Source organism: Ursus arctos, unplaced genomic scaffold (genome assembly GCF_023065955.2).
Source record: "Ursus arctos isolate Adak ecotype North America unplaced genomic scaffold, UrsArc2.0 scaffold_17, whole genome shotgun sequence".
NCBI classification, from domain to species: domain Eukaryota; kingdom Metazoa; phylum Chordata; class Mammalia; order Carnivora; family Ursidae; genus Ursus; species Ursus arctos.
In genome coordinates this window covers 47,359,093-47,385,165 of record NW_026622841.1, presented here as the reverse complement: position 1 = coordinate 47,385,165, position 26,073 = coordinate 47,359,093, and the positions used below count along the sequence as shown (strand labels likewise).

The window sequence follows — 26,073 nt, the reverse complement described above, 5'->3', positions numbered from 1 at the left end:
CCACTTCTTGAGTTTTGTTGTAGAATCAAAGAAGAATATCACAATTATCTGAAAAGATTATTAAAATACTCCTCCCAACATATATGTGAAGCTGAATTTTCTTCATATACTTCAACCAGAACAACATATAACTGAATATAAAAACTGACAGAAAAATCCAGCTATCTTCTATCAGGCCAAATATTAAAGAGATTTACAGAAATGTAAAACAGTTGCCATTCTTTCATTAAATTTTTTTTGTTTTGGAAAACAGTTGTTTTTCTCATAAAAAATAGTTTATTAGCTATTTTGGGGGGCACCTGGGTGGCACAGCGGTTAAGCGTCTGCCTTCGGCTCAGGGCGTGATCCTGGCGTTATGGGATGGGGCCCCACATCAGGCTCTTCCGCTATGAGCCTGCTTCTTCCTCTCCCACTCCCCCTGCCTGTGTTCCCTCTCTCGCTGGCTGTCTGTCTCTGTCAAATAAATAAATAAAATCTTTAAAAAACATAGTTTATTAGCTATTTTTAAATGAATATATTTAAATTAACTTAGAAGACAATAATTACCAATAGATTTAAACCATATAAACAAAAGCTACTTGGAGTCCTACATCTTTAAGAGTGTAAAGGGATCCTAACCAAAAAGTCTGAGAACCACTTCTTTAAAGTAATACTTTATATTAATACCCCACTTTTATTTACATTGAGTTTTCATCTCTGTGAATCTCACATATGCAGCCATAAATGTTTAAAGTAAGCTGAAGAAAGCAGAGGACATAAATCTTGCTTTCTTCAGATATACTATAATTCAGTTAAGCATAAGGTATAACCCCCTCAAAAAAGAAAAAAGGATGGTCGAGTTAACAGAATTATCCATCTGCCAAAAGTAACTACAGTAGTATGACACAGCTGTAATACAGAACTTATGCAGAAATAAAGCCAAAGAACTTTCACTGTGCCAAGAAAAAGATGCACAGAAAAATCTGGGCTGCTGAAGGGGTAACATAGTCCTTAAGTGAATTACTCTACGATAACAATTTTACTGGAGTGGATTTCAAACTACCATTTAAACTTCTGATCATCTTCAATAAAGGTTAATTATAGAACTCTACATGGAACATAAATCTGCCCGAAAAAAAGTCATGGAAAAATATTTATTAAAAAAAACATTTTGAATTGTGCGATGCTAGTTACCTTCATTATTACAATAAATACAATCAGACTGTGCTGTAATAAATTACCAAGCTAAAAAAGGCCATCCAGCAATGGGGGGTAAAGGCAGTCATTATTTAGGGCCCTTTTTCCTTCCCTTTCGAAGCATAATTTATAGATTTAAATGCCTAGCACAAAACCTTGTATGAGTCTGATGTTAAAAAAAATTATTGTTCATTACAGAATTATGATACTAATCAATGGGAAATGATAGCAAATTTTCCTGAGCCAGGATGATTAAGGTGAACAGAAGCTCATAAACCAGGGCAAGCTTTGTTCTAAGAAGGGTACTTCCAAAGTCACATATCTAACCTAAGGGGCATATAACTGCATTCTGCCTAAAAGGGTAAGTGTCAGAGTTTTCTCATTTCCTCACATTCTCCAGGCCTGAACTTGCAGCTTCCAAATTAAATGCTTTTTAGCACTTTTCATCCTACTCTCCTACCTAATTCCATAGTGAGAATTTTTAAGTTCAAATTAAAAACAGTTACACTGTCGTAGATGCCCTATGAAAAGCAGAAACTAAGGACCCCATAAAAAAAGCCACTGACTATACCAGAGTTCACTGCAACCAGGTTTTAAATTGAAATCCGTATTACCCAGCTTTTTAAAAATTAAAAGGGGGGGAACAAAACCGACCCACATCTTACTATTCCACCAAGTAGTACTTTTATTGGTTTTTGTGAGGGCTAATTATTTATTGAAATATCATGTGATAATACTAGTTAAATACTGTGTACTGCAATTACTTCCTGCTGAAAGAATCCCATTTCAACTACCTGAAGGTTCACATTACTTCTCAAGGCACAACGATTTAACTCCTTCCTCCTCCCCCGCTGTGCTCCCGACTCCCCAACCCCCAAAATACAGTACCTGCAGCAGGGTTTCCAGAACTCAACATTTAGAGGTGGGGGTGGGGAAGTGAGAGCTGGGGGGGTGGGGAGGTGAGGGCTGGGGGCTGGGGAGGTGAGGCCTGGGAGATGGGGAGAGGGTGGGAGTGGGAGAATTCTCTAATTTTTGGCTTCGCTATCCCATTCTGCCACAGTAAAACAAACTCCCGTTGTAAATAATCTTATGAACTGTGACAAAAACAGAGGACCCAATTCCTTCTGCTCGCACCTATCCCTATAAACTTCACTATGGCCCTCAAAGCACGCATTTCTACTCCACAGCAGCCCTACCTGTGCCCGGACTTTCAGGTCCAACCTGAATTACTCCATGACCTTGGACCCAGGCCACTGCTCCCCTCCAAGATCCCCACATCACACACCGCAGACTGCAGAGGCCTCAAGGTTCAGGCCGGGTCAGCGGCCGGGGGAAGGCAGAGGAACAAGCCGCAGGAACCACCACTCGCGACGGCTGGTGGGGCTGGCTCCGGGAAAACGCGGAGAAGGAAAGACGCCGAGGGCGGGGATAAGGCCGGGGGCTACCTGTCGGCCAGCAACGACACCGCCCCAGTAGTCGCAATGGCTACACGCCACCTCCGGGTTGTCGATGCCCTCTCAGCCGTCTTGAGAGCCCTGGCCTGACCCGCGGTCCTCGGTCATGGCCCCTTATTACCTATGCCTACCCAGCAGTGGCAGGTGATGAGGCGACCGGGCAGCCGAGACGCGCAGGCTGATAGCCTACCTCAAGCGACACTGCCTTCGGGCCGCCCACTCCCTCTCAGGGGCTCCAGGAGCCCGCACCAGAGGAGTAGGAAGAGGCGTACGACGCAAAACGACACAGAAGATGGGACAGGAAGGGGGGTGGGGAATCGTCCAGCTCTCCAGAGAGGCTAGCAGAAAAGAGGTGGGGACATAGGAGGCGCGACAGCACGCGGCGTGGACGGTCCGAAAGCTAGCCTACCTTCCTCACTCCTGGCCGAGGGTCCAACGCGAGCCAGCAGATCGCCTCACATCCGGGTATCAGAAGACAGCTGCTTCTGCCGCGACCGCCGCCTCTCCCGCGGCGCAGATACGCCAAACTTCCGGCGACGACGGCGACGCCTCGCCCGTCAGATGGGAGTTACCTGTGACCGTCTTGGTCGCGCTTGCGCAACGCTCCTCTTCAGCCGTCACAGGCTCAGCTGACGTGCCCAGAGGAGGAAGATGGCCGCCACACTCGCTGCGTGTCGCCCAGTTTTTCACCCCGGCCGGGACGGCTGGGCGGCGGGGAAAAGCAAGCCAACGTACGCCCTCAGCGCAGGCGCGGTGGGAGGCCTCGCGTGCACGCACCGCGGGTGGGCACCTTGCCGGGAAGCGGCGGCGCCCCCCGGCGGCGGCCGCTGGCCCTTCCCTGGGATGTCTCCTTTAATAAAGCCGCCCACGCCCCCAGCTGTGGTGGTTTGTCTTGTAAATGCTTCGCCGCTGGTCCCTCTGTGGGTTGCGGTACTGCTCTCGGCGACCTCTATTTCAGGTACCTTTAATCCTTGACAGGGGCCAATATAAAGAAAAGGGGAGGCAATTGGCCCTTCTCTTTTCTTCGCTGCACTGCCCTCCAGCGCCTCCAAAAAATCCAGGGCTTCACCTTATCCTTACACACTTTCCTCCTTGTGTGCGGGCGCACGGGAGTCGACAAAAAACTTAGTGTGTTCTACTAGATTTAGCATGGCGGGTGTTCAGACAAAGCTTTGGCTCTTAGAAGCCTCTAAAGATAGAACACAGGTTTCAGTAACTAGTATTCGTGGTTCCCACACGCTTCAACACGCTTACTGTGCCATTCTTATTTGCAGAACTGTGAGATTAGGTAAAACCGGTACTCAAGCTTCTGAGAATCTGAAGAGAGATGATCATACGTGGGTTCTCCCCTTAACTGACCTGTTTTTATGAAACTAAGTACGATCAAAATGTGCTCTAAGTTTATCAAGCCTGATGTCAAGCCTGATTTTCTGACAATACATCTTCCTTAAAACTTTGCCGAGCTGCTTGTCAGTTTCGTCTGGAAAGAGTCTGTGGTTAAACCAAAACCAGAGGTATTGATGGGTGAGGCCATTGCCCACATCACCATACATTGTGTTACTTGGCAAAAACCTGCCTATGCCCCACCCCCATCCCCTGTTCCTGATATATATACTTTAATGGCATATGCCAAATGACTTTAATCGGGGGAGAGGGGAGACAAGTCAGGAGTAAACTGCAACCTGATTAAAGTGGTTTATGTACCAGACTATCTCACCTATATTTGCCTTCACCTTTAGACTGTCAGACAACTGGTGGGATTTCTTTTCCTGTGTAAACCACTTTATTTTTAGTAACTCAAATCCTATGCGCACACACAAATCATATTTACAAGTTTCCACTCCCACAAAATAGGCCTCTGCTTTTTTTTTTTTTGAAAGACTTTATTTATTTGAGAGAGAGTGAGTGCAAGAGAGCAAGAGAGAGCATGAGCAGAGGGGCAGAGGGAGAAAGTGAAGCAGACTCCTTGCTGAGCAGGGAGCCGGATCTGATGGGATACTCGATCCCAGGACCCTGGGATCAGGACCTGAGCCAAAGGCAGACACTAAACCAACTGAGCCACCCAGGCACCCAATAGGCCTCTGCTTCTGAGGAATCTATTCCACTCTACTTGTTGAATTGGCCACAGTCAGAAGCATAGGAATCTTTATAAATGCCATGCCATGCAAAATCATATGTACCTATTTTTGATATATAAGTATATCATATTTGATGTATAATTCATGTCTGCAATTTATTCCAGGTTTTCTTTTCTAAAACCAAATATAGTCAGCTTCTTAAACATGCTGTGAAAGTATAAAATAGTTTGCTTTTATAATACCATATTATAAACATCAAAGTTGCTAAGAGACTAGATCTTAATTGTTCTTTTTTAAGATTTTATTTATTTATTTGACAGTGAAAGAGATTGCACAAGCAGGGGGACCAGCAGGCAGAGGGAGAAGCAGACTTCCAGCTGAGCAAAGGCCAAAGTGAGCCTGATCCCAGGACCCTAGGATCACGATGGAACAGAACGCAGATACCCAACCGACTGAGCCTCCTAGGCGTCCCTAAGTCTTAATTGTTCTTACCACAAAAAGGAAATGATAATTATGTGATGTGATGGAGGTGTCTGCTAAGATGATAATCATAACTGCAATCTATAAAAATATCTAATCAACTCATTATATGCCTTAAAGGTATACAGTTTTATAGGTCCATTATGTCTCAATAAAAATATTTATAAAATAGTTTGCTTTTATGGGAAAAATAAACTTTCTTGGGCATTATTCTTTATCATTTTAAAAGATACCTCACTTCTGATTCATCAATGCCAGAAGTCTCAATTGTAGTCTGATTAAATCTTAATTATCCCGTAATTTCATTTTTTAAAAAGATTTACTTATTTATTTTAGAGAGAGAGGAAGGGCAGAGGGAGAGGGAGAAGAAGAGAAGCAGAGCCTGATGCAGGGCTCTATGCAGGGCTCAATCCCACAACCCATGAGATCATGACCTAAGCAGAAATCAAGAGTCAGATGTCCAACCGACTGAGCCACCCAGGCACACTTGTAATGTCATTTTTGACAAAATTTGTCTTGCTTTCTATCAATAGTTTTCATTTAGAGCAATCTGTCTACAAACTTTGGAATTTGGTTCATTTGATTTGGTTATCTACTAAAAGAAATCATAATCGACAAATAAATTATCTTGCTTGACTGAGCTTTCAAAGACTATACAAGCTCACACCAACCTGATCCCAGTAAAAAGGACACGTTGTGTGCAACTCACTATTCTAGATACTGGGAATACAGAAATGAACAGAACAGATATAAATCCCTACCTTCAGAAGCACCTGGGTGGCTCAGTCAGTAAGCACCTGCCTTTGACTCAGGTCATGATCCCAGGGTCCTGGAATCGAGCCTCACATCGGGCTTCTTGCTCAGTGGAGAGTCTGCTTTTCCCTCTCCCTCTTCTGCTCCCCTTGCTTGTGCACAGTCTCTGTCAAATAAATAAAACCTTAAAAAAAAAAAAACCCTGCCTTCGGACAGTACATTTTTCAAGTCAGTAAATAAACAGGTAAAAACAATTAAATGCAAAGAAGGAAACAAATATGGTAATAAACAGGGTAGCACTAATCAAACTTTCTGTGATGATGCAAATGTTCTATAGCTGCACTGTCCCAAAGGGTAGCCATAGCCACACAGGGCTCTTAAGCATTTGAAATATGAGTATCGCAACTGAGGAACTCAGTTTTTAATTTTATTTAAATTTTTTTGCCCATCCCCCACCAGCTTTAATTTTAATTGATTAATTTTTTGATAGAGAGAGAGAGCACACACGTAAGAGTGCATGCAGTGGGGGAGGGGGGAGGGAGAGAGAGAATCTTAAGCAGAGCCAAATGCGGGACTCCTCCCAACCGTGAGATCATGACCTGAGCCTAAATCAACAGTTGGATACTTAGCCTACTGAGCACCCAGGTGTCTCCTTAATCTTAGTTTCCACCGGCTTGTTAATATCATCATGGATTTTTTTTTTTTTAACTCTCTCCCACAACGGATTCTTTTCTTGGTTCTAAGGGAGTTCCCAATAAAACTCTAGAGGCTACTACCTCTTCATTCACATGCAAAAGGAAAGAGAATTCCCTGCAAAGGTCTGACTGAATCAGTTTACATTCCAAACCCACTGTGGACAAATAATGGAATGTGATGATTGATACAAGGATAGAGTCAGCTTCATTGGGATCACGAGGATCATCAGATTATTAGGAACTGTTGGGAAGGGAGATGGACAAATACTGAGAAGGCAGCACACAAATGAACATTACGGTCTTGCTACTCAAATTATGGTTCATAGACTAGGGGCATCTTCATCAATTGAAGGCTTTTAGAAATATAGAATTTCAGCCCCCATACCAACTGAATCAGAATTTTCATTCTAAAGTTTCCTCAGGTATGTCCTATGCCCATAAAAGTTTGATGAGTATTGCCTTACACATCAAAGAGTTCTGATAACCAGGGAAGACATCAGGCTGGAGATACAAATTAAAGCCGTGGTTTTAGAGGAGATCACCTAGGCTAAACGAGAAAGTATCCATAAGAAGACTACACCTAGGGTAATGGCTCAGTAGAGGATGAGGCAGCTGAGACCTAGAAAGTGTAACTACTGGCATAGGGTAGCACCAGGTGAGGCTGGCATCCTGAAAGCCAAGAGAGAGGCGTGTGTTTCAAAAGGGTAGTATTTCTGTTAAGTGCTGCTGAAATGTTGAGTAAGATAAAGATAGAGGTTTGTATTGAGGTTTTTGATGACCTTTAGAAAAGCAATATGAACAGAGTTTGAAGAGTGAATTAGAGGTAATAAAACAAGTGTAGACAACTCATTCAAGAAGTTTTTATGTGAAAGAAATCTAGCAGTAGCTGGAGCTGCATCACAGGAGAATTTTGCTTTGTTTTTAAGATAAATTTATATTATTTTTTAAAAAGTTCCCTGAAGAGGGAGAAATTAATGATTCAAGTTAGGAGATAACTGAAGGAGTGAAATTCTTGAAAAAAGGAGAGATGGGATCCAGACTACAATGAAGAGGAATTTGTCTACTTCTACCCCTCTAACTGGAAGAAAAGCTGAAAAGGTGGCTTCTGGTTTTTTTCAAGTAAGAAATACTAGCAGAGAGTGATCTGAGAAAGAGAGTGTAGAAGATTTCAGAGGGAGAGAAGAAAGAAGGTATGAAATAGTTTGTGAGCTTATTAGAGAACCACAGCACGATCTCTCAACAGTGTAGGGTACCCTTTTGAGGTTTGCGACCAGAATTTAAAGTAAAAATAGGGACGCCTGGGTGGCTCAATCAGTTAAGCGTCTGCCTTTAGCTTAGGTCATGATCCCAAGGTCCTGGAAGCAAGTCCTGCATCAGGCTCCCTACTCAGTAGGGAACCTGCTTCTCCCTCTACCTGCCGCTCCCCTTTCTTGTACTCTTTCTCTCTCTCTCTCTCTCTGACAAATAAATAAGTAAAATCTTTTAAAAAATAATAAAGTAAAAATAATCAGCTAAACTGATTTTCTTCATGTACATTCCTGGTGTTGGAGCAGAATTAGCATAATTCTTTAGGCTTTCTCAGGACTTCCCTTCCTTCACGGGTATACTTGGTGCTGCATAACACATGGCTCCCAACGGGCCGAAGTTCGCACTAATCGGATCTAATCTCCTCAAATCCCCCCACCCACTTACTTACTGCAATTTTCCTTCTGGACCAGCTCTAGACGCTCTCAACAGTCGCAAGACACACCTCCAGCCGCCAGGGGCCGTAGTGACGTTCCGCGGAGCCGGAAGGGAGTGCGGCCCAGCGTGGCCTCGCCGTTTCCGCTTTGCGCCCGAAGCGCTCCTCGCGCTCTTTACGTCGGAGCCTAAGGAGTAGCGTTTCCGGCCATTCATACTCCTAGTCTTTCGGACCTGGGTAGTCGGATTTTGTGTACTATCCGACGGAAGGAGTGACGGCGCCGCTAGGATGAAGCTTGTGAGGTGAGGAGGTAAACCAGCGGGGTGAGGGCTGTGACGATTTGGGCCGGGAGCGGGAGGCCGGACTGCCCCGTTGCGGGAGGCGCGAAAGCCGCGTGCGCGCGCGGCCTGCTAACGACCTCCCGCGCCCGCTGCTCCCGCCCCATCTTGGCGGCGCCGCCGTGGGCGCTGGAGCCAGGGCTTTGGACTGGATGGCGCGCGGATCCCGCGTGTCTTCAGACAAGTGGACGTAAAATCCTGGCAGTTTCTTCCCACCTAGTGTCTTAGAGGCCTTAAAGGTGCATTGCCAGGCTTACAAGCTCTTTCGGTTAGTTGAAGATGTTCATTTCATTAGAACTCGTGCTGTATTCTAGATTACTTTTCTGGGTAGTCTCGGCTCTCAGGACCGGCAAATATAACGAAGTGTAGGTTCCCTGAGACGTGGGAGACATGAAGAAAAATTGTATGCATTGCGTTAAATTAATGAGCTTTTAAAATGTACTTTGAAGCTGCAGGGGTTTATCTGGAAATAGTGAAACCCATTTCCGAAATGTTTTAATTCAGGATTGGACTTCTGATTTCATTAGGGGTTTTTTTTGTTTTGTTTATATTTTGATAACTCCTTAGATTTAAGATTACTCAACTCACATATTCCTTCAAAACAGGACTTTAATTCAGGAAAAAATCTCCCAACGTGAGGCAGAATCCGTTTACGTGATTGTGGCTGATTACGCAGATAATCGCTATTCTGTTTTATTTGTGTTTAATCTCCATCGGTTAGTTGAGCCTACTGGTTTACTGATTTGAGTAATTCATTTTTAAACTACCTGCAGATAGATACGGTTTTGGTGTTTTTCCTTGAGGCGGAGAGCCTAGAACGTAGAGGATGTTTGATTAAGTTAGCAATTATATATGTAGCTAGTCTCTTGTCTGAATCAGGGTATGTCAGTTGCGATCAATTATTGGGCACCTGTTATACTGTGCGCTGGTAATGGATTTTTTTTAAAGGAGGGGTCCCTGCCTTCTTGGAACTTTCTGTTTTGTGAAGACAGGCAAGTAGATAATTTCTGGTCTGATTGAAATTACATATAAAACCCTGAATGTGTTTTCAGAGTTTATAGGGAAGGCATTTAAGGTTAACTTTTAGTCTGTTTTTATTTGAACTGTAACTTTGGAGAAAAACGCCCCAGAATTTAAAGTATATTTTCGCAATTTCTCAATACCTGCCCGTCTGAATCTGCTTACAGTTCTGTGTCAGACTCTTTGGGATCACCTTGTCTCATTTAAAGATATTGCGTGTTGTGACACAGTTTTCCTGAAAATTTTAAAGGCTCTTCTGATCCTATTCTGTGTCTTAGACGATGGAAATAAAGTTTCTTCTTTGTGGAGAATGTATTTTGTACCAAGAAAATGGGTATTTGTCTAACTGGTTTGCATTTTCGGTTGACTTATTTTTGTACGAAGGTTGGTGGCACTATCATCCTTACTGTCACTCTAAACAGACATACAAGTTGTCTTTGACGTCTTTCTTGATAATCTGATAAATTGCCAGGTTTTCACAATTTTAGCCATTTCAGTGCTTGTGTACTAGTATCTTGTTAATGGCTTTAATTTGCATCTTCGTAATGACTAATGGTGTTGAACACTTATTCACCTGCTTATTAGCCATTCATGTATCTTTGTGAAGTGTTTGGTTTTGATTGTGTTTATTATTGAGTTGTAGGAATTCTTTATATGTCCTGCATGCTAGTCCTCTGTCAGGTATAATTTCTCCCAGTTTGACTTGCTTGTTCATTCCTTTAATAACTTCTTTTGGTGAGCAGAAGTTTATTTTGAGGAAGTTTTAATTTACCAGCTTTTCCTTTTATGGTTATTCTCTGTGTACAGTCAAATTTTTGCCTACCCTCAAACCATGAAGTTAATCTGTGTTTTTCTCTTAAAGCTTTATGATTTTAAATTTTATGTGTAGACCTGTGATCTGTCTTGAATTAATATTGGTAAGTGGTGTGAGTTAGAGGTCCAGGTTCATTTTTTCTTCATAGATTTCCAGTTAATTCCATATTCTTAAGTAATAGAAACTCGTATTACCATGGAGTTCATCATTTGTTGAAGAGGCTTTCCTTTGCCGATTGGAGTGCTTATCAGTCCCATTGGCTCCTTTGTAGAAAATTAAACTATATAAATGTGGGTTCAATTCTGGACTCTATTCTGTTTCATTGATCTGTTTGTTGTTCCTATGTCTTGATACCTGTAACTTTAACCTGTGTACTGCTCTAGCCACCTACTTGTCTTCCAGTGTGAATATGACCCTGGCACTCCACTTCATTGATGAAAACCCCTCAGTAGCTCTTTAACAGCTTGGGCTATCCATGAAAGGAACCTACCTAATTCTTCTCTACTCATTTTCTGGGACTTATAATCCATTGGTAGTATACCTATAGTTTCTCTTCGTGTTGTGCTGTTTGTTACTCCCAAATCTTTGCTCTTGTCTCTTTTTGCTGCATTATTTCCAACTTTTCAGACTTCTTTTTTTTTTTTTAAGAGTTATTTATTTATTTATTTATTTATTTATTAGAGAGAGACAGCCAGCGAGAGAGGGAACACAAGCAGGGGGAGTGGGAGAGGAAGAAGCAGGCTCCTAGTGGAGGAGCGTGATGTGGGGCTTGATCCTGGAACGCCGGGATCATGCCCTGAGCCGAAGGCAGACACTTAACGACTGCACCACCCAGGTGCCCCCAACTTTTCAGACTTCTTACCAGAAGTTCACTAAGCTCTGACTCCCTCCTCTCCATGCTACATTATGTTCCTGGCAAAAGCCTGTGCATATATTTATTGTTTTTTAAATGTAGTTACCTTTAAATATTTGCTATGTGTCTGTCCTTTCCACTAGAGTTTGAGCTCCTAGTCATTCATTTTTAATCCTCATTGACAAGTACAGGGACTACCACACAATGATAAATATTATTTGTCAAAGAAACATCCTTGGGCTTGCTGAAATGTATTTTGATTCCTTCAGAAATCGTTTTGCTTACTTTGGTTTTCCTTTTTACTTCCGTATGGTAGATTGTTTGATTACTAAAATATTTTATTTTTACTTCAATCCTGTCTATTTCCACAAATGATTTGAACTTCTGTAAAAGTTAAATGTTGGGGCGCCTGAGTGGCTCAGTTGGTTAAGTGTTCGACTCTGGATTTTGGCTCAGATCATGATCTCGGTCCTAGGATTGAGCCCCACAGTCTGTGGGGAGTCTGCTTGTCTCCCTCTCCCTCTGCGTGTGCGCGCGCACTCTCTCTCTGAAATAAATGTTCTTTAAGAAAAGTTAAACCTTATTACTGAGGGGGACAATTAAAAGATTTTTTAATTAAGTAAACTATATGCCCAATGTGGGGCTCAGACTCATGACCCGGATATCAAGAGGTGCATGTTCTACTTATTGAGCCAGCCAAGTGCCCTAAAGTAAAAGATTTTTTAAAAACCAAAGCTTGATAATGGAAAGAAACTGTTAGATGAAAATTCTAAGCTAATATAGTTATAAGTGGTTATTAAATTTAGAGCATAAAGAATTTTTGTCAGGTGAAATAAAGCATTAACAGTTTATTGAGAGAGACTTTATTTTCTTGACAACAAATATGAAAAGAATTCAATAAATGGATCTTTATACAAGGACAGATTAACTTTTTAAAATTTGGGACTTGATATGTCCCAAACCAAGTGTCCCCCTTTTGGATGGCTAGCTGTGCCACTAAAAAAGTGGTATTTTAAGATTATCTTCCCTTTTAATGTTGAAGCATTTCAGCCAACTGTTATTCAGTCCCTTTGACACCCAGGATTAGATATAAAGGTCTTGATCCTTGAAGTAGTCCAGTGGGAAAGAAAAATAGGTGATTCTACACTTATCATTTAGTGTGATGCTATGATAGGGTGTACAAAATATGTATTATAAATCAAATTTTTACTATACATTATAAATTTCTAATTTAGTATAAATTAGAAATAAGAAGTATATTTTTGGATCATATTGCAGGATTATTGTTCATTTTCCTGAATATGATTGTGGTATTATGATTACGTAGGAGAATGTTCTCATTAGAAAATGAATGATGAAGGTGTACAGCATAATGATTTGGCTTATGTACATTGCAAAATGATTACCACAGTAAGTTTAGTTAACATACATCACCCAGTATGAATACCAAAAAAGAGAAGGGGAAAAAAATGGGTTTTTTTCTTGTGATGAGAACTTTCAGAAACTACTCTCAGCAGCTTTCAGATGTATCATACAGTAGCATTAATAACTATAGTCATCATGTTGTATGTCACGTTCCTAATACTTAATTTACCTTATAACTGGAAGTTTGTACCTTTTGACCACTTTCATATAATTTCTTGATTTCAATTGTGTGAATTATAATGATTTTAGGATCTGTATGCATGGATTGGAGGTTCAACTGTATAATGGTTTAGAGAATCAGAAATGTCCATATGACAGCTCCTGATATTATTATGCTTCATAAATATTGAGGGTATAATTCAAGGAAAGCTGATATTGTTTGAAGATTATTAATAGGAATTTATAGTATCTATAGCAGATTTTGAACATCTAGAAATTTCACCCTTTGACTTAAAAAAGATTGTAAAATGTTAAAGGTGAACACTTACTACTTTATTCCCACTGTTTTTACAGATTTCTGATGAAATTGAGTCACGAAACCGTAACCATCGAATTAAAGAATGGAACACAGGTCCATGGAACAATCACAGGTGTGGAAATTAGACAGCTTTTTAACACTTTTTTCCCCCACGTCTTCCACCTTTAAGGCCAGAATTCTTTTCTGGTTACTTAATGAACATTATTGTAGTAGACATCTCATTCTTTTTGCTTGGATTACTTCATTGACCTTCTTAAGCCTTACCTTAAGTACTTGTGCTAAGACCAAACTGAATTTCCCAGGTTATCCTGCGTGTGACCCCTGTTTTCCTGTTTTTAAAGCCTTTTGAGCTTTTTGCCTGTGTGTGTTCCTCTGCCTAGAATGTTGCATCTTCCAAACTATATTTTACTCTTTTTTAGAATTTTGTGTCCTCTGTTAGATTGTTAAGTCCTTGAAGATGGAGGATGGGATTTTCATGTTTGATTACCTTGGGTAAAAATATATATGGGAAATGGGTTATTGGAGAGTATTTTCCTTCATTCTTTTTTCTTTCGTGTCTAACTTCTTGCTTTAATGATATTGTATGTGTAGTTTAAGGCTACTGCGATTTTTCATTTATAGTAGGTGTTCCCCACAAAATTGCAAAAGAATTGCTGAGCCAAATGAATGAAAATGCTATTTTAGTATGCGGTCCCAGTCTCTGAAATATTTAAATTGTAAGTTTATAAATAATTTTTTAATGTGTAGATCCAGCATCTGAGTAAACCAAGAGAAATATACAGTGTTAAACTGATTGTATTTGAGTATACTCATGTTTGCAACAGCAACTGCTTTGAAAAGAAACCAGTACAGTGTATGGTTTCAATACCATATGGTTAGTGACCATGTAACACTGAGGAAGTGTAATTGCTATTTGAGATGGATGTTGGGATAGTTGAGAGAATTCATGTTTTCTGGCCTGACTTCCTAGGAGCAGAAATTAACTAGATCTTTAGTTATCCTGTTTGTTCAGATATATTGGTGAAGGCTCCAGTAATTGGATGTTTCTAAGATAATGCCATATATTCATTCTAGAAAATTGTGCTTTTATTTTGCAAAATCTCACACTAAAAACAATGGGAAAAATAGTCTGAGGCAGACCATTCAAAACCAGTGCAACTTGGTAATTAAAGTATTAACAAAAACAGTAGAATTCCTTTAAAAAAGTAGTTTAAAAAGACATGTTAAATTCCTAGTAACAAGGAAAATACTATAGTATATATAGGACTTTGTATTTAAAACAAGGCTTATAGCATGGTGGAATAGGATATGAGGAAGTTATGGAGATAATGAGAGAACCATGCAATAAACATTGCTAACCCTGAGATGAGAATACCTGGGTACAGTGGGAATGAGTCAGGTACCACTCAGGGTTCCTCCGTGGCTTGCTGCATTCACATCTGTAAGCATACCTAACCATGCAAAAATTATTAATGTGCAGGGTTAGTCTCTGAAGGAGGGATTTCTGGTTTATACTGACATTCACCCATTAAGCAATTGTACTAAATTATCATAGAAACTTGCACTGTTACAGAACAGACAGTATTCTTTTGTGAATACTGTGGCTTGGTAGATTAACTGGTTGCCTTCTTTATCATGCTAATAATTGCCCTCTATTTTTTTTCCTTCTAGGTGTAGATGTCAGCATGAATACCCATCTGAAAGCTGTGAAGATGACTTTGAAGAATAGAGAACCCGTGCAGCTGGAAACACTGAGTATTCGAGGAAATAACATTCGATATTTTATCTTACCAGACAGCTTACCTCTGGATACACTACTTGTGGATGTTGAACCAAAGGTGAAATCTAAGAAAAGGGAAGCTGGTAAGTTTGAAGAATTATAATCGTTTTTGTGAATGTATATTTCTACTTTGATCTCCTACTCAAAATATAAACATTGTGAGGCGCCTGGGTGGCTTCATTGGTTGAGCATCCAACTCTTGGTTTCGGCTCCGGTCGCGCTCTCAGGGTTATGAGATTGAGCCCTGCGTCAGCCTTTGTGTTTGGCCTAGATTCTACTTGAGGTTCTTTCTGCCTCCCTTTTTCTCCCCCCGCCCTCATGTGCCTGCATACGCATGCTTTGTCTCTCTCTCTAACGACTAAGTAAATAAAATCTTTTTTTTAAAAAAGAGTATAAACGTTTTTGAACATTTTTTTGTTTGATTCCCTGTACTTGCCGTGAGTGCATATAGTATTTATTAATAATTCTTGGTGTTGCTGTTGTAGACATGCCATTCTTTTTGTCCCTTTGCATGGCCTAGTTCCCCACCCTCTGCACTTTGAAAGATTTGGAGATTTGACTATTCCTGTTACTCTTATATTTCTTAATGACTTGGCATTGGGTCTTTCCTTGCTCTCCCTATGTTTTCCTCCATTTTGTTGTTTTCGCTATTTTTTGGACCCCTTCAATTATGGATATTCTTGCCTTTTAAAGCTAAGAAATATACTTGGATAGTTTCAATAAATTTCTTCTCTTTTACTTGTTCTGTTCTTTCTTCCTGGAAGTCTTAATAATTGGGTCTTCTGAGTAATTGTCTAAGTCTTTTTTCTTTTTTTCTTTTTTTTCCTGTTTTTCTGTTTTCTGAGGAACTTCTTTCACTTTATCTTCCAGTCTAGCATATAGTTAATCTTCAGGCCTCCTGTTCTGTGATATTTTTTCACAGAATCTTGTTCTCTATCTGAAAAATACTGGATAGGATATTAATTCATAAGATATTAGTGCTTTTTCTTTATTTAAGTTTTATTTTGTACTTGGCATTGTTTGTTTTTTGGGGGGTTTCTCTTTATTTGCTCCCTCTGTTTTTTTAAGTTTTTATTTGAATTCCAGTTAACATACACTGTTATATTAGTTTCAGGTGTACAGTATAGTGATTCAACAATTCCATATGTGGCCTGGTGGTCATCATAAGTGCACTCCTTAATCCCCATCACGTATTTTACCCATCCCTCCTCCCGCTCCTCTCTAGTAACCATCGGTTGGTTCTCTTATATAGTTAAGAGTTTGTTTCTTGATGGAGTGATCTCTCCCCCCCCCCCCCCATATTTGCTCTCTTTATGTGATCTTTATGTTGTAGGCTTGATTTGAGTATCTTGTACTTTGGCCATCTAGTATTTAACAAGAACCCTAGGAAGAGAAGTTCTGGGAGGGGAGGCTGGACTCCTGAGCTGGTGAGTCTCACTATAGGATAGTACAGAAGTGAGTTGGCCTCTTCACTGAGGAGACCAAATATTTCAGGATCTCGAGTCATTTCTGGAGCTTTTCAAGCCCCTCCCCCACCAAATAAAAAGATGCCTGTCATCTACTGTAGGAGATACATGCCTGGCAGCCAGCATTATAGGAGCAGAGCAGGAGAAAGGGGCTGGTTGTTTTGTAGACGGTCACTTGATACAGTGATTTTGAGACTTTTTTGCTTTCCACCCACACTAAGAAATATTCTTGGCATCATGGCCCATTCATGCATAAAACTGAAACAAAAATCTCAGGAAGAATTACTTAGTCTTAATACATGCAAATGCCTATGTGTTTCTTATGCTCTTTTAGTTAAGAAAAAAAATTTTAGGGGCGCCTGGGTGGCTCAGTTGGTAAAGTGTCTGCCTTTGGCTCAGGTCATGATCCTGGAGTCCGGGATTGAGCCCTGCATCAGGCTCCCCACTCAGCAGGGAGTCTGTTTCTCGGTCTGCCCTTCACCCTGCTGGTGCGCTCTCTCTCTCTCTCTCTCAAATAAATAAGTAAAATATTAAAAAAAAAAAAATTTAGGTTGCAACGTGTAGCTTGAAAAATGCTAAATTAATTCCTCTTTCCCTTCGCCTCAGTTCTGTGCCTCTTGCTGCTCTCCACTTTGCATTTATTTTCAAATCTGAAGCCTTCCTGCTTCAGTGTCTTCAGGTTTATTTTACCTTTTCTCTCCTCCCTACCTGTCAGGGAAATAATCATTAGCTTTGCAAGGTGGGGAAGAGAGGACTGACGAGTCTTCTGCTGCACATGTTTGTCAACCATTTTGTTTGTTTTCTGCCGCCTACTTCATCTCACCCTTGGCTTCTAGGGTCGTAGGTCCTCTAAGGGTTATTCTTTCTTTATTAAACATTTACAGTTGTTAGTCTACTTTCTGACTAAAAAAATTATTGAAATTTTTCAATTATTGTGTTCACTCTCCTGTTTCTTTTTCTTTATGGTTATTTACCATTTTTACTCCTTTTCTGTCATGAGTAATATTTCAGAAGGAATTGAAGATAAATGTGGTTAAGCCGCCTTGTTTTAACGAAAGTCCTAGACTTCCTCTGTTTCTCTGATTGACAAGTTTGGCGACAGTGGGTAGAGGTTTAGAAGGTGACTGACTTGAACTTCATGTCAGGATTTTTTTTAATATTCATAGCTCTCTGAAGACTGAAAATAAGTTCTTTGAAAAATGAGTTTTCTGTCAGTATAATATTCAAGTAGAGTTACAAGACCAGCTGACACAGGGATGTTGCTATAATGATTAAAATACTTTGTTATGATTGGGTCAAATGTCTTCAGATTCTAAAAAGTCACAAGGTTGCTTGATGTAATGTAGTGTAAACTTTCTTAGCTTTGAATCAACTTGCTTGGATTCTATTTAGTAACAAAAAAATCTAGTACATGGTGTTCATGTTCTGTTCCATTGATACGATCTCTTCCATCTTGTGTAAGGTTCAGATCATTTGGATTTTATTTTGTGTTGAATTTGAGACATGATAAGATATTTTAAAACTTGATGAATTTCTCAATAAATCAAATGGAACAAATATTATCTTTGTAAGCCAGCAGTTTTTGGTTCTGCATGATAATGTGTTGGAAGGGATGCCTGTGAGGTCCCATTTGAGAGAAGCCGGGTTAAAGTTTTCTTTACTGTAGATGCTGTTTGTGGTGGCCCAGGTAACAATCAGTGCAGAAGAGAATTAACCTTGCTTTATTTTTCTCTTTTCTTAGTTGCAGGAAGAGGCCGAGGCCGAGGAAGAGGAAGAGGACGTGGCCGGGGTAGAGGAAGAGGGGGTCCTAGGCGATAATGTCTCTCAGGATTCCTGTTTCAAAGTGATACATGATTGGGGATATTTTTTGTACAGGTTTTGTTCGTTTATGTCAGTTTTTAATAAACAGAAATGTAGGACAGAGTTGTCTGTTGACTGTCAAATTAAATTTTAATAGTTCATATATATTCACAGTATTTCATAGTAAGAGCTAAGTATTGGTACTCGGCAAACCCAGAATAATTTCATTCTTAGATCAGGCTTTTAATGTTTGAACTAAAACTTTTTTATGAATATGTAGAATATATACCTATTTACTTCACATGCGCTGAATATGCGTTTTATTGTTTTACTTTGATTCTGTGGAACCAACCTCTGAGTGAAATAAGTTCTTTTTAGTACGTCAGAAACTAACGTCCTGTGGATTGGGGTCTAAAATTGATTCCCTTTTTCCTGAGTTTTTATGGAAACTTGGGTATTTGGTAAGAGGTGATAGTCCTCTTCCAATTCAGGAGTCGTAGACTTTGTTGTACTTGTTAATGGATTTTTTTTAAGGTTCTCAATATAATGTAATTTTACATTCTCTGGAGTTGAAACTGCAGATAACGTTCACTAGATTATCAGTTATGAGCAGTGTCAAAACCTGTTAATGTGAAATGTACCTGTCAGTGGCTCCTTTATCAAGTACTTTTACAAGAAGTCCTTTAAGAACGAAAAGGAAAAGACCTACTTTTTTTTTATTATAATAATATTTTTTTTATTACATTATGTTAGTCACCATACAGTACATCCCTGGTTTTTGATGTAAAGTTCCATGATTCATTAGTTGCGTATAACACCCAGTGCACCATGCAATACATGCCCTCCCTATCACCCATCACCAGCCTATCCCATTCCCCCACCCCGAAAAGACCTACTTTGACAGCAAAATTAGATTCTTTCCCAGTTGTTAGTAAGTCTTTTTTTTTTAATTGTTGCAATTGGTTAAGCTTAGAGAATACCTCTCAGCATATGCAGTTCTTTGCAGAGCTTATACCGTTTATTTTTATGTTAAGGAAAAAAACCTGAGGAGTGGGGGGAACTAAATCTGTATTTACATTTAATCATGTACATGAGGTTTTTTGTTTTTTGAATGTGAAGGAAATTTTCTGCAAAGATTATCTTAAAGGGTTTAGGCTCCATAAGAGGGTTACATAAATTGGGAGATAGCAAGTGCATTTGTGTGTGCTATGTCTCATTATTTTCCATCCTCAGATCTGTTAGTGCTCCTATTACTTGACCCCACATAGAAGGAAAGGGAACCCAGTGATGCCACGTGGTGGAGAGCAGACTTGCAGAACAGACTTTGCACATGTGAATAAACATGAGTTGACTTCCGCCCTCATGGAGGTTATAGGCTAAAAGAGAAGCAGAGTTAAATAAACATCAGTAGGTAATTGCAAATTGTGAATGCCCTAGTGATACTTGACAGTATCTCGTCCGTTTATATTGGCAGTTCATTTTGATTTTAAGTCAAATACCAAAGTAATGAAAGATTTTTAACTTTAATTGTGAAAATTTTAACATCTAGATATTTACAGTGTGAGTCTAAAAACATAATTTAAATGTAAGACTAAAGCACAATCCGTACTAGATTGTGTTTATTCCTGGGGCGCCTGGGTGGCTCCGTCAGTTAAGCATCCAACTCTTGATTTTGGCTCAGGTCGTGATCTCCGGGTCCTGGGATTGAGCCTCAGGTCAGGCTCCTGGCTCAGCAGGGAGTCTGTTTATTCCTCTGCCTCTCCCCACTGCTCACACTCTCTATCACTCTCTCAAATGAATAAATAAAATCTTTAAAAAAAAAAAAAAAAAGGTTCTCCCTCCTTTTCTGCCCCTCGTTCTTCCCCAGCTCCCACCCTCCCCGGTGTGTGCACTTGCATTCACACTGCCTCTCTCGGGGAAAATTGTGTTTATTCCACTAGAGGTCATTATTTCATTTTTATATGAAAATAAATTGTATGAAAAAGCTGTTTGAACTGATTGCCATTAACGATGAAGCACTGCAGTGTGAATAGAATACAGACCAGTCTGTGATACGTTTCCCTGACTTCCGAAAAAAGTGTACAGGAACTTAGTGTTACTGCATTTTGCACATACATGATATCTTTTAAAGCTTATAATTTTATATGTGAAATTTAATTTTCTTAATGAAATGTATTGTGAGTTTAGGTAGAAAACTGTAAGGGAAATAATAGAAAACCACATTTCATAGTATGTTTTAATCTGTAGTAATCATGTTGGGTTATGCAAGATGGCTTAGTATTTTGAAAGGTATTAATATAGGCAGTAGTCAAAATTTACATGATCCGCTATAACAGATGTCAGAATAATACTTAGTTAACATACAGCATTTGTTCTTGAAAACCTAAACCAAAAGATACTTCCTTAACATGATGAAGAAACTCAATAGGAGACATTTTCCAAAGATACGTCAACTAAAACAGCAATAGAAAAGAATGTCTAATCCTGGTCTTCATTATTTAATGTTCTCATGGATCCACAAATAAGGAATCCTTTTGAAAAGGAAGAGAAATTTTGCAATATTTAACTATTTTCTGTGTAGGAACATGGTGTAGTGTTCCATTTATCTGAAGTTTTTCAGTAAAGTTTTAAAGTTTTGCTTATGTGTTTCATTTATTTTGGATAAGGTTAATATATAATACCAGCGATTGATTTTACAAAAATAACAGCAGTCTCTAGATGTCAAGTGCAGTTGATTCTTGTTACAGTAGGTCTGTTGTACAAAGTCACTGAGAACCCTGAGTTAATGGATACTGAACAATTGCTCATCGGGAAAATAAAGGGGTAGGTTTCTGTGGGCCTCTGGTCACATTTTCATCAATGGATCAATACATAATCTTGTTTTATGTGTGTATTTAAAGACACTATTTAATATATATTGGGTTTTTTTACATTGAATTCACAACCAACAGCGCTATAACTCATGTCCGAGCAAAACTCTTCTAACACATTTCCTCCAAAAGGTACGTCACATTCTTCCCCCCCCCACCCCCCGCCCTGTAAGCTATCTCTATGCCCAAGTTTGAATTCATGACCCCAAGGTCTAGAGTTGCATGCTCTACCAACCAAGGCAGTCAGGTGCCCCACATCACAGCCACCTTGTGCTTGGGAACATGAGACAGCACTATACTTAGAGGCCATTTTAAACAACAAAAGCACAAAATATAAGAAATTGTGGGACTAGACCACAAAAAGGAAGTTTGTTTACAGTGAGAGTTGAAACAAGGCAGAGTGTCACTTTGTTCAAAGTCACCTGGGAATATGAGTGTATAAGGTGACATAATGTTTTGCTGCTCTATGCATGTTCATGCATGACTACGAAAGGACCGTAAGGATTAATTTTGGAGTTAACAAATTCTAGCAAGTAAGTGACTTCCCAAATACAGAATCCATGAATAAAGAGAATTGACCATATTTAACCTTCTGTTAAGATTATACCAAAGTATTTTATGTACTGTTAAAGTATACTTCAAGATTTCTGAAACTGAAATGCTGCTTAAATGGTATAAATTAAGGTTTGGTAGCAAATCAAGTTTGTTAGTGTGTAGAATAACAAGTGCATCTAAAATTCGGTGTTTTAGAGTCAATGAACTACAGAAAATAGTGTGATTTATAAGACTTAAGTAGAACCTATGAGTTACGACATCCACTTTGTCTTTAAAGGTTTTCCATGTTTTCTAGAAGTTCTTGCTCTAAGCACTTGTGGAACAGTGGCAAAAATCAGCTCTGGCTTTTTAAAAAATTCCCGAGTCTCAAAACCAAGACGTGCCACGTATCAGTGTGAAGATGTGAATTCCCCCATTAGTAAGTTTAATGCAATTATCCTGGTGAATTTTTTTTTTAAGGATTTTATTTTTAAGTAATCCCTACACCCAATGTAAGGCTTGAACTCACAACCCTGAGATCAAAAGTCACATGCTACTGACTGAGCCAGCCAGATTGACCCTATCCCAGTGAATGAATGAATGAATGAATGAATGTATTTATAGCACTCATGTGCACAAGCAAGGAGAGGGACAGAAGGAGAGAGAATCTTAAGCAGGCTCCACACCCAGTGCAGAACCTGAAGGGGGCCTCGGATTCCATGATCTTGAGATCACCACCGAAGCTGAAATCAAGAGTTGGACTCTTAACCAACTGACAGCCACCCAGGAGCCCCCCTGCTGAATTTTTAAATAACTTCTCTGTTGATAGTATGTTAAATGCTAATTCTGTGCCAGGTTTTTCCGATTATTTTTAGATGTAATGCAATTGCCACAAAGGAATATTTTAGTGGACAGTGCTACTCTTATTTGTGAAATACTGAAGTGCTTAATCAGATTCTATGCTAAGCCCTTCACATGTTATTTCTTTTAACCCTCGGAATAACCGTGTATAGCAGATGGTGTTTGCTGTTTTCAGAAGGTTAGGTCCCACAGTTTTTAAGCACAATTTGAAAGTCCCATGGTTTTTAAGCAGCTGGAATTTAAACGCAAGTCTGTCCAAGAACCCTTTGTTCTTGACTGGTGTATTGATTCTGATGTTCATTCTGAAGAATGAAGAGGCCGTAGGAGATACATCATTTTTCTAGGGAAAAGAAAAGAGTGGAAGAACTTAGCCTTATGAGATACAAAACATTGTAAAACATTGAGAGGAACTTATCTTGATACTCATGCAATTTTCAGCCAGATTTCATCTTTGATCAAGTCATTTTGTAATAGTGCCCATTGCTAGGAAAGAAGAGTGTGTAGAGTAGGCTAACGGGAAGGAAAGTGAAAACTTTCAAGTGGTTTGTCAAGCTATCTCAAAAGCCTTAAGATTTTTTTCTGACTTTGATCCAGGATTCCATTTGAGTCCCAAGGAAAAAAAGTTGACAAATGTTTAATCATAACGATTTTCATCACGTTAATTTCTTAATTGAAAAGGAAGCACTGTATGTCCATAATTAGAGGAATGGTTAAGTAAATTACTGAAGAATAGACCAGGAGCTCCCAAACTTTATCTGTAAAGGGCCAGATAGTAATATTTTAGGCCTTAAGGGCCATACAGTCTCTGTCTCAACTATACGACTCCACTCAAAGCATCTATAGGCAATAGGTGAATGAATGGGCATGGTTCCAGCAAAACTTCATTTACAAAAAATGGGCAGAGGGCTAGATTTGGCTTGCTGACCGTAGTTTGCCAATCACTGAGTTACACTATAGTACCATCATAAAAGTGTTTCTGGAGGGGCGCCTGGGTGGTACAGCAGTTAAGCGTCTGCCTTCGGCTCAGCGCATGATCCCGGCGTTGTGGGATCGAGCCCCGCATCAGGCTCCTCTGCTATGAGCCTGCTTCTTCCTCTCCCACTCCCCCTGCTTGTGTTCCCTCTCTCACTGGCTGTCTCTATCTCTGTCAAATAAATAAATAAAATCTTTTTAAAAAAAAAGTGTTTCTGGAGTCCACTGACTGGGAAAAGATACTCATAAAGCATATGACCAATAAAGGATTAATATCTATAAAATATTCCCTTAAATTAGCAAGGGAGACAGTCCAATAGAAAAGTAACTTTAAAAATAATAGCCAACTCACATAAGAGGAATGTCCAATAAAAATGTGGGGGAAAATGCCTAATACCTCTAAAATTAGGGAATGCAAAATTGAAAATTTGCTGGCCATTTACCCAAGGGGATATATTTAAGAATGTGGTAGTGTTCTTTGTAATAGTAAATTGCTAACTAACTGTCCAACAGGAAGAGTTGTTAAATTTCTGTATAGTAAAATACATCAATGAAAATGAGCTGCATATATCAACATAGATGAGTCTCAGGATATTAAGCAAGTAATTCAAGTAGCAAAATACATACAGCTTGATGTCACTATATAAACAAGAGGCATATAAACCTTTAACGATGCTGACAAGTGGTTAAGTTTTAGAAACATGCACAAGAATGATTGATAATTGACTGAGCCACCCAGGTGCCCCTATTTCTATGCATTTTTAAAAGGAAATATGATTTTCAAAGCTGTGCTTGAAAATTGGCTAAAGGAAAATAATTGGCTAAAGGAGATAAATATTAATATAATATTTTATAATATAATGTATCATTTATAGATATATTTATATGTAAATATATAATTTATATATTATAATATATAATTTTATAATTATTAATATAAGTACTATCACTTCAGCTACGTTATCTCTGAAAATGACACTGGTGAGTGTAGGCACAAGAGGTGAGTATTTGTGCTATGTGTTCGGTTAGTAAAACTTAAGGCTTGCTAGGAAAGTTTCAGGGACTCATACCCCATGGGCCTGTGGTGTGCTGGTAAATGTTAAACAATTTGTCACATTTGCTGATTCCACTACCATGGCAATTTCAAACTATTAACATGTTGTCAACCAGTTCACATTTCTGAAATTTTGACATTTGGCTCTTTTATACTAGTATTGCACACCCTGACCATCTCCCCACCTCCCGTCCTCTCCACTTTATCTTTTCTTGCTTGAAGATTAACAGCTCATTGTTCATATCTGGTTTGGTAAAGTCGGCCTCTTGGTGTGGTCCTGACAGGATGAAGTTGCAGATATTGGAGGCAGGTTTGGTGTGGCTCTCATCCTCTTAACGCCTCTGCCTTGTGAGTTTCACCCACCCTGCTCCCTCTGGCTGCCTGCTTTACAACAGAGAAGCAAAAGCCAATACCTTTCACTGCAGTTAAGTTGAAAGTGTACCAAGGTGTATATTGACATATCTCTTGAAGTACAGAATGACAACAACATTTTTGCATTATTTGGAAGTTGTGTTTGAATATGATTGTTTTTTGTTAAGTGTTAGGAGTCACATTCCTGAGGAATGTGGGGAAATGCCATTTGAGAATTGGCACTGGGGATCCATGGATGAATGACAGTAAACACCCATAGAATGTGGACTTGTAAGTAGTACCTCTTTCTGGGGATAACTTGTTGCAATTGATAACTAAATTAGTTGACTTGGTATAAGGAATTACATTTATGTCAGTGGTGGAAAATACTTTGTAGTTCAAGTTAATATACCTAAATAGCTGATTCTGAGTAATCTTACTATAATTTTTTTTCCTTTATATTTTAAACGTTATTTTTTCTGAAATTTCATTTTTAATTCTTTGAATATGCCTGAATTGTTATTGACATTTGGGTTTTCTTTTAATAAACAGCTTTATTGAGATATAATTCACATATCATACAATTTACCCATTTAAAGCATGCAATTCAATGGCTTTTAGTATATTTACAGGATTGTGCATCCATCACCACATTTCATTACCCCCCAAAAGAAATCCCATCCCCTTAGCTATCAACCTACAATCTCCCCTTATCTGCCTCTAACCTACTTGGCAACCACCAATCTACTTTTTGTCTGTCTCAATTTGCTTATCCTGGACATTTTGTATAAATGTCTTCTTTGACTTAGCATTGTTTTCAAGGTTCAGGCAAGTTGTAGCATGTGTTAGTACTTCATTTATTTTTTCCCCACCCCAGTACTTCATTTACTGCTGAATAATATCCTATGGTATGAATATGCCACGTTTTCTTTATTAGTTCATCAGTTGACAAACATTTTGGTTACTTCTGCTTTGGGCTATTATGAGTAATACTGCTATGAACACTCATGTACAAGTTTCTGTGGACACTTTTTCAACTTTTCTGTGTATACACCTAAGAATGGAACTCTTGGATTGAATGGTAACTATGTTTAACATTTTGAGAAACTGCTAGGCTATTTTCAAAGTGGCCGTAACATT

General features: G+C 39.3%; 2 protein-coding genes across 13 annotated transcripts in view; one reads left to right on the top strand and one right to left on the bottom strand.

Annotated features, from left to right (window-relative positions):
- The window catches only part of ESCO1 (establishment of sister chromatid cohesion N-acetyltransferase 1), a 71,659-nt gene extending 68,530 nt beyond the window's left edge, over positions 1-3,129 (bottom strand). For 8 of the 12 annotated variants that reach the window (XR_008959727.1, XR_008959726.1, XM_026496067.4 and 5 more), the window contains exon 1: positions 3,040-3,129. The gene's annotated coding sequence lies outside the window, so the exon portion shown is untranslated. Of the gene's footprint in view, positions 1-2,820; positions 2,931-3,039 lie in introns of those variants that run through there. The other 4 variants (XM_048218635.2, XM_048218634.2, XM_057313211.1 and 1 more) reach the window with 2 other exon arrangements.
- Positions 3,130-8,447: 5,318 nt separating this feature from the next.
- SNRPD1 (small nuclear ribonucleoprotein D1 polypeptide) lies at positions 8,448-20,928 on the top strand. The gene is made up of 4 exons (XM_026496072.4): positions 8,448-8,619; positions 13,281-13,357; positions 14,917-15,108; positions 18,233-20,928. Exons 1-4 carry the CDS (start codon positions 8,606-8,608, stop codon positions 18,307-18,309), a joined length of 360 nt encoding a protein of 119 aa, XP_026351857.1. The 5' UTR covers positions 8,448-8,605; the 3' UTR covers positions 18,310-20,928.
- The last annotated feature ends 5,145 nt before the right edge of the window (positions 20,929-26,073 follow it).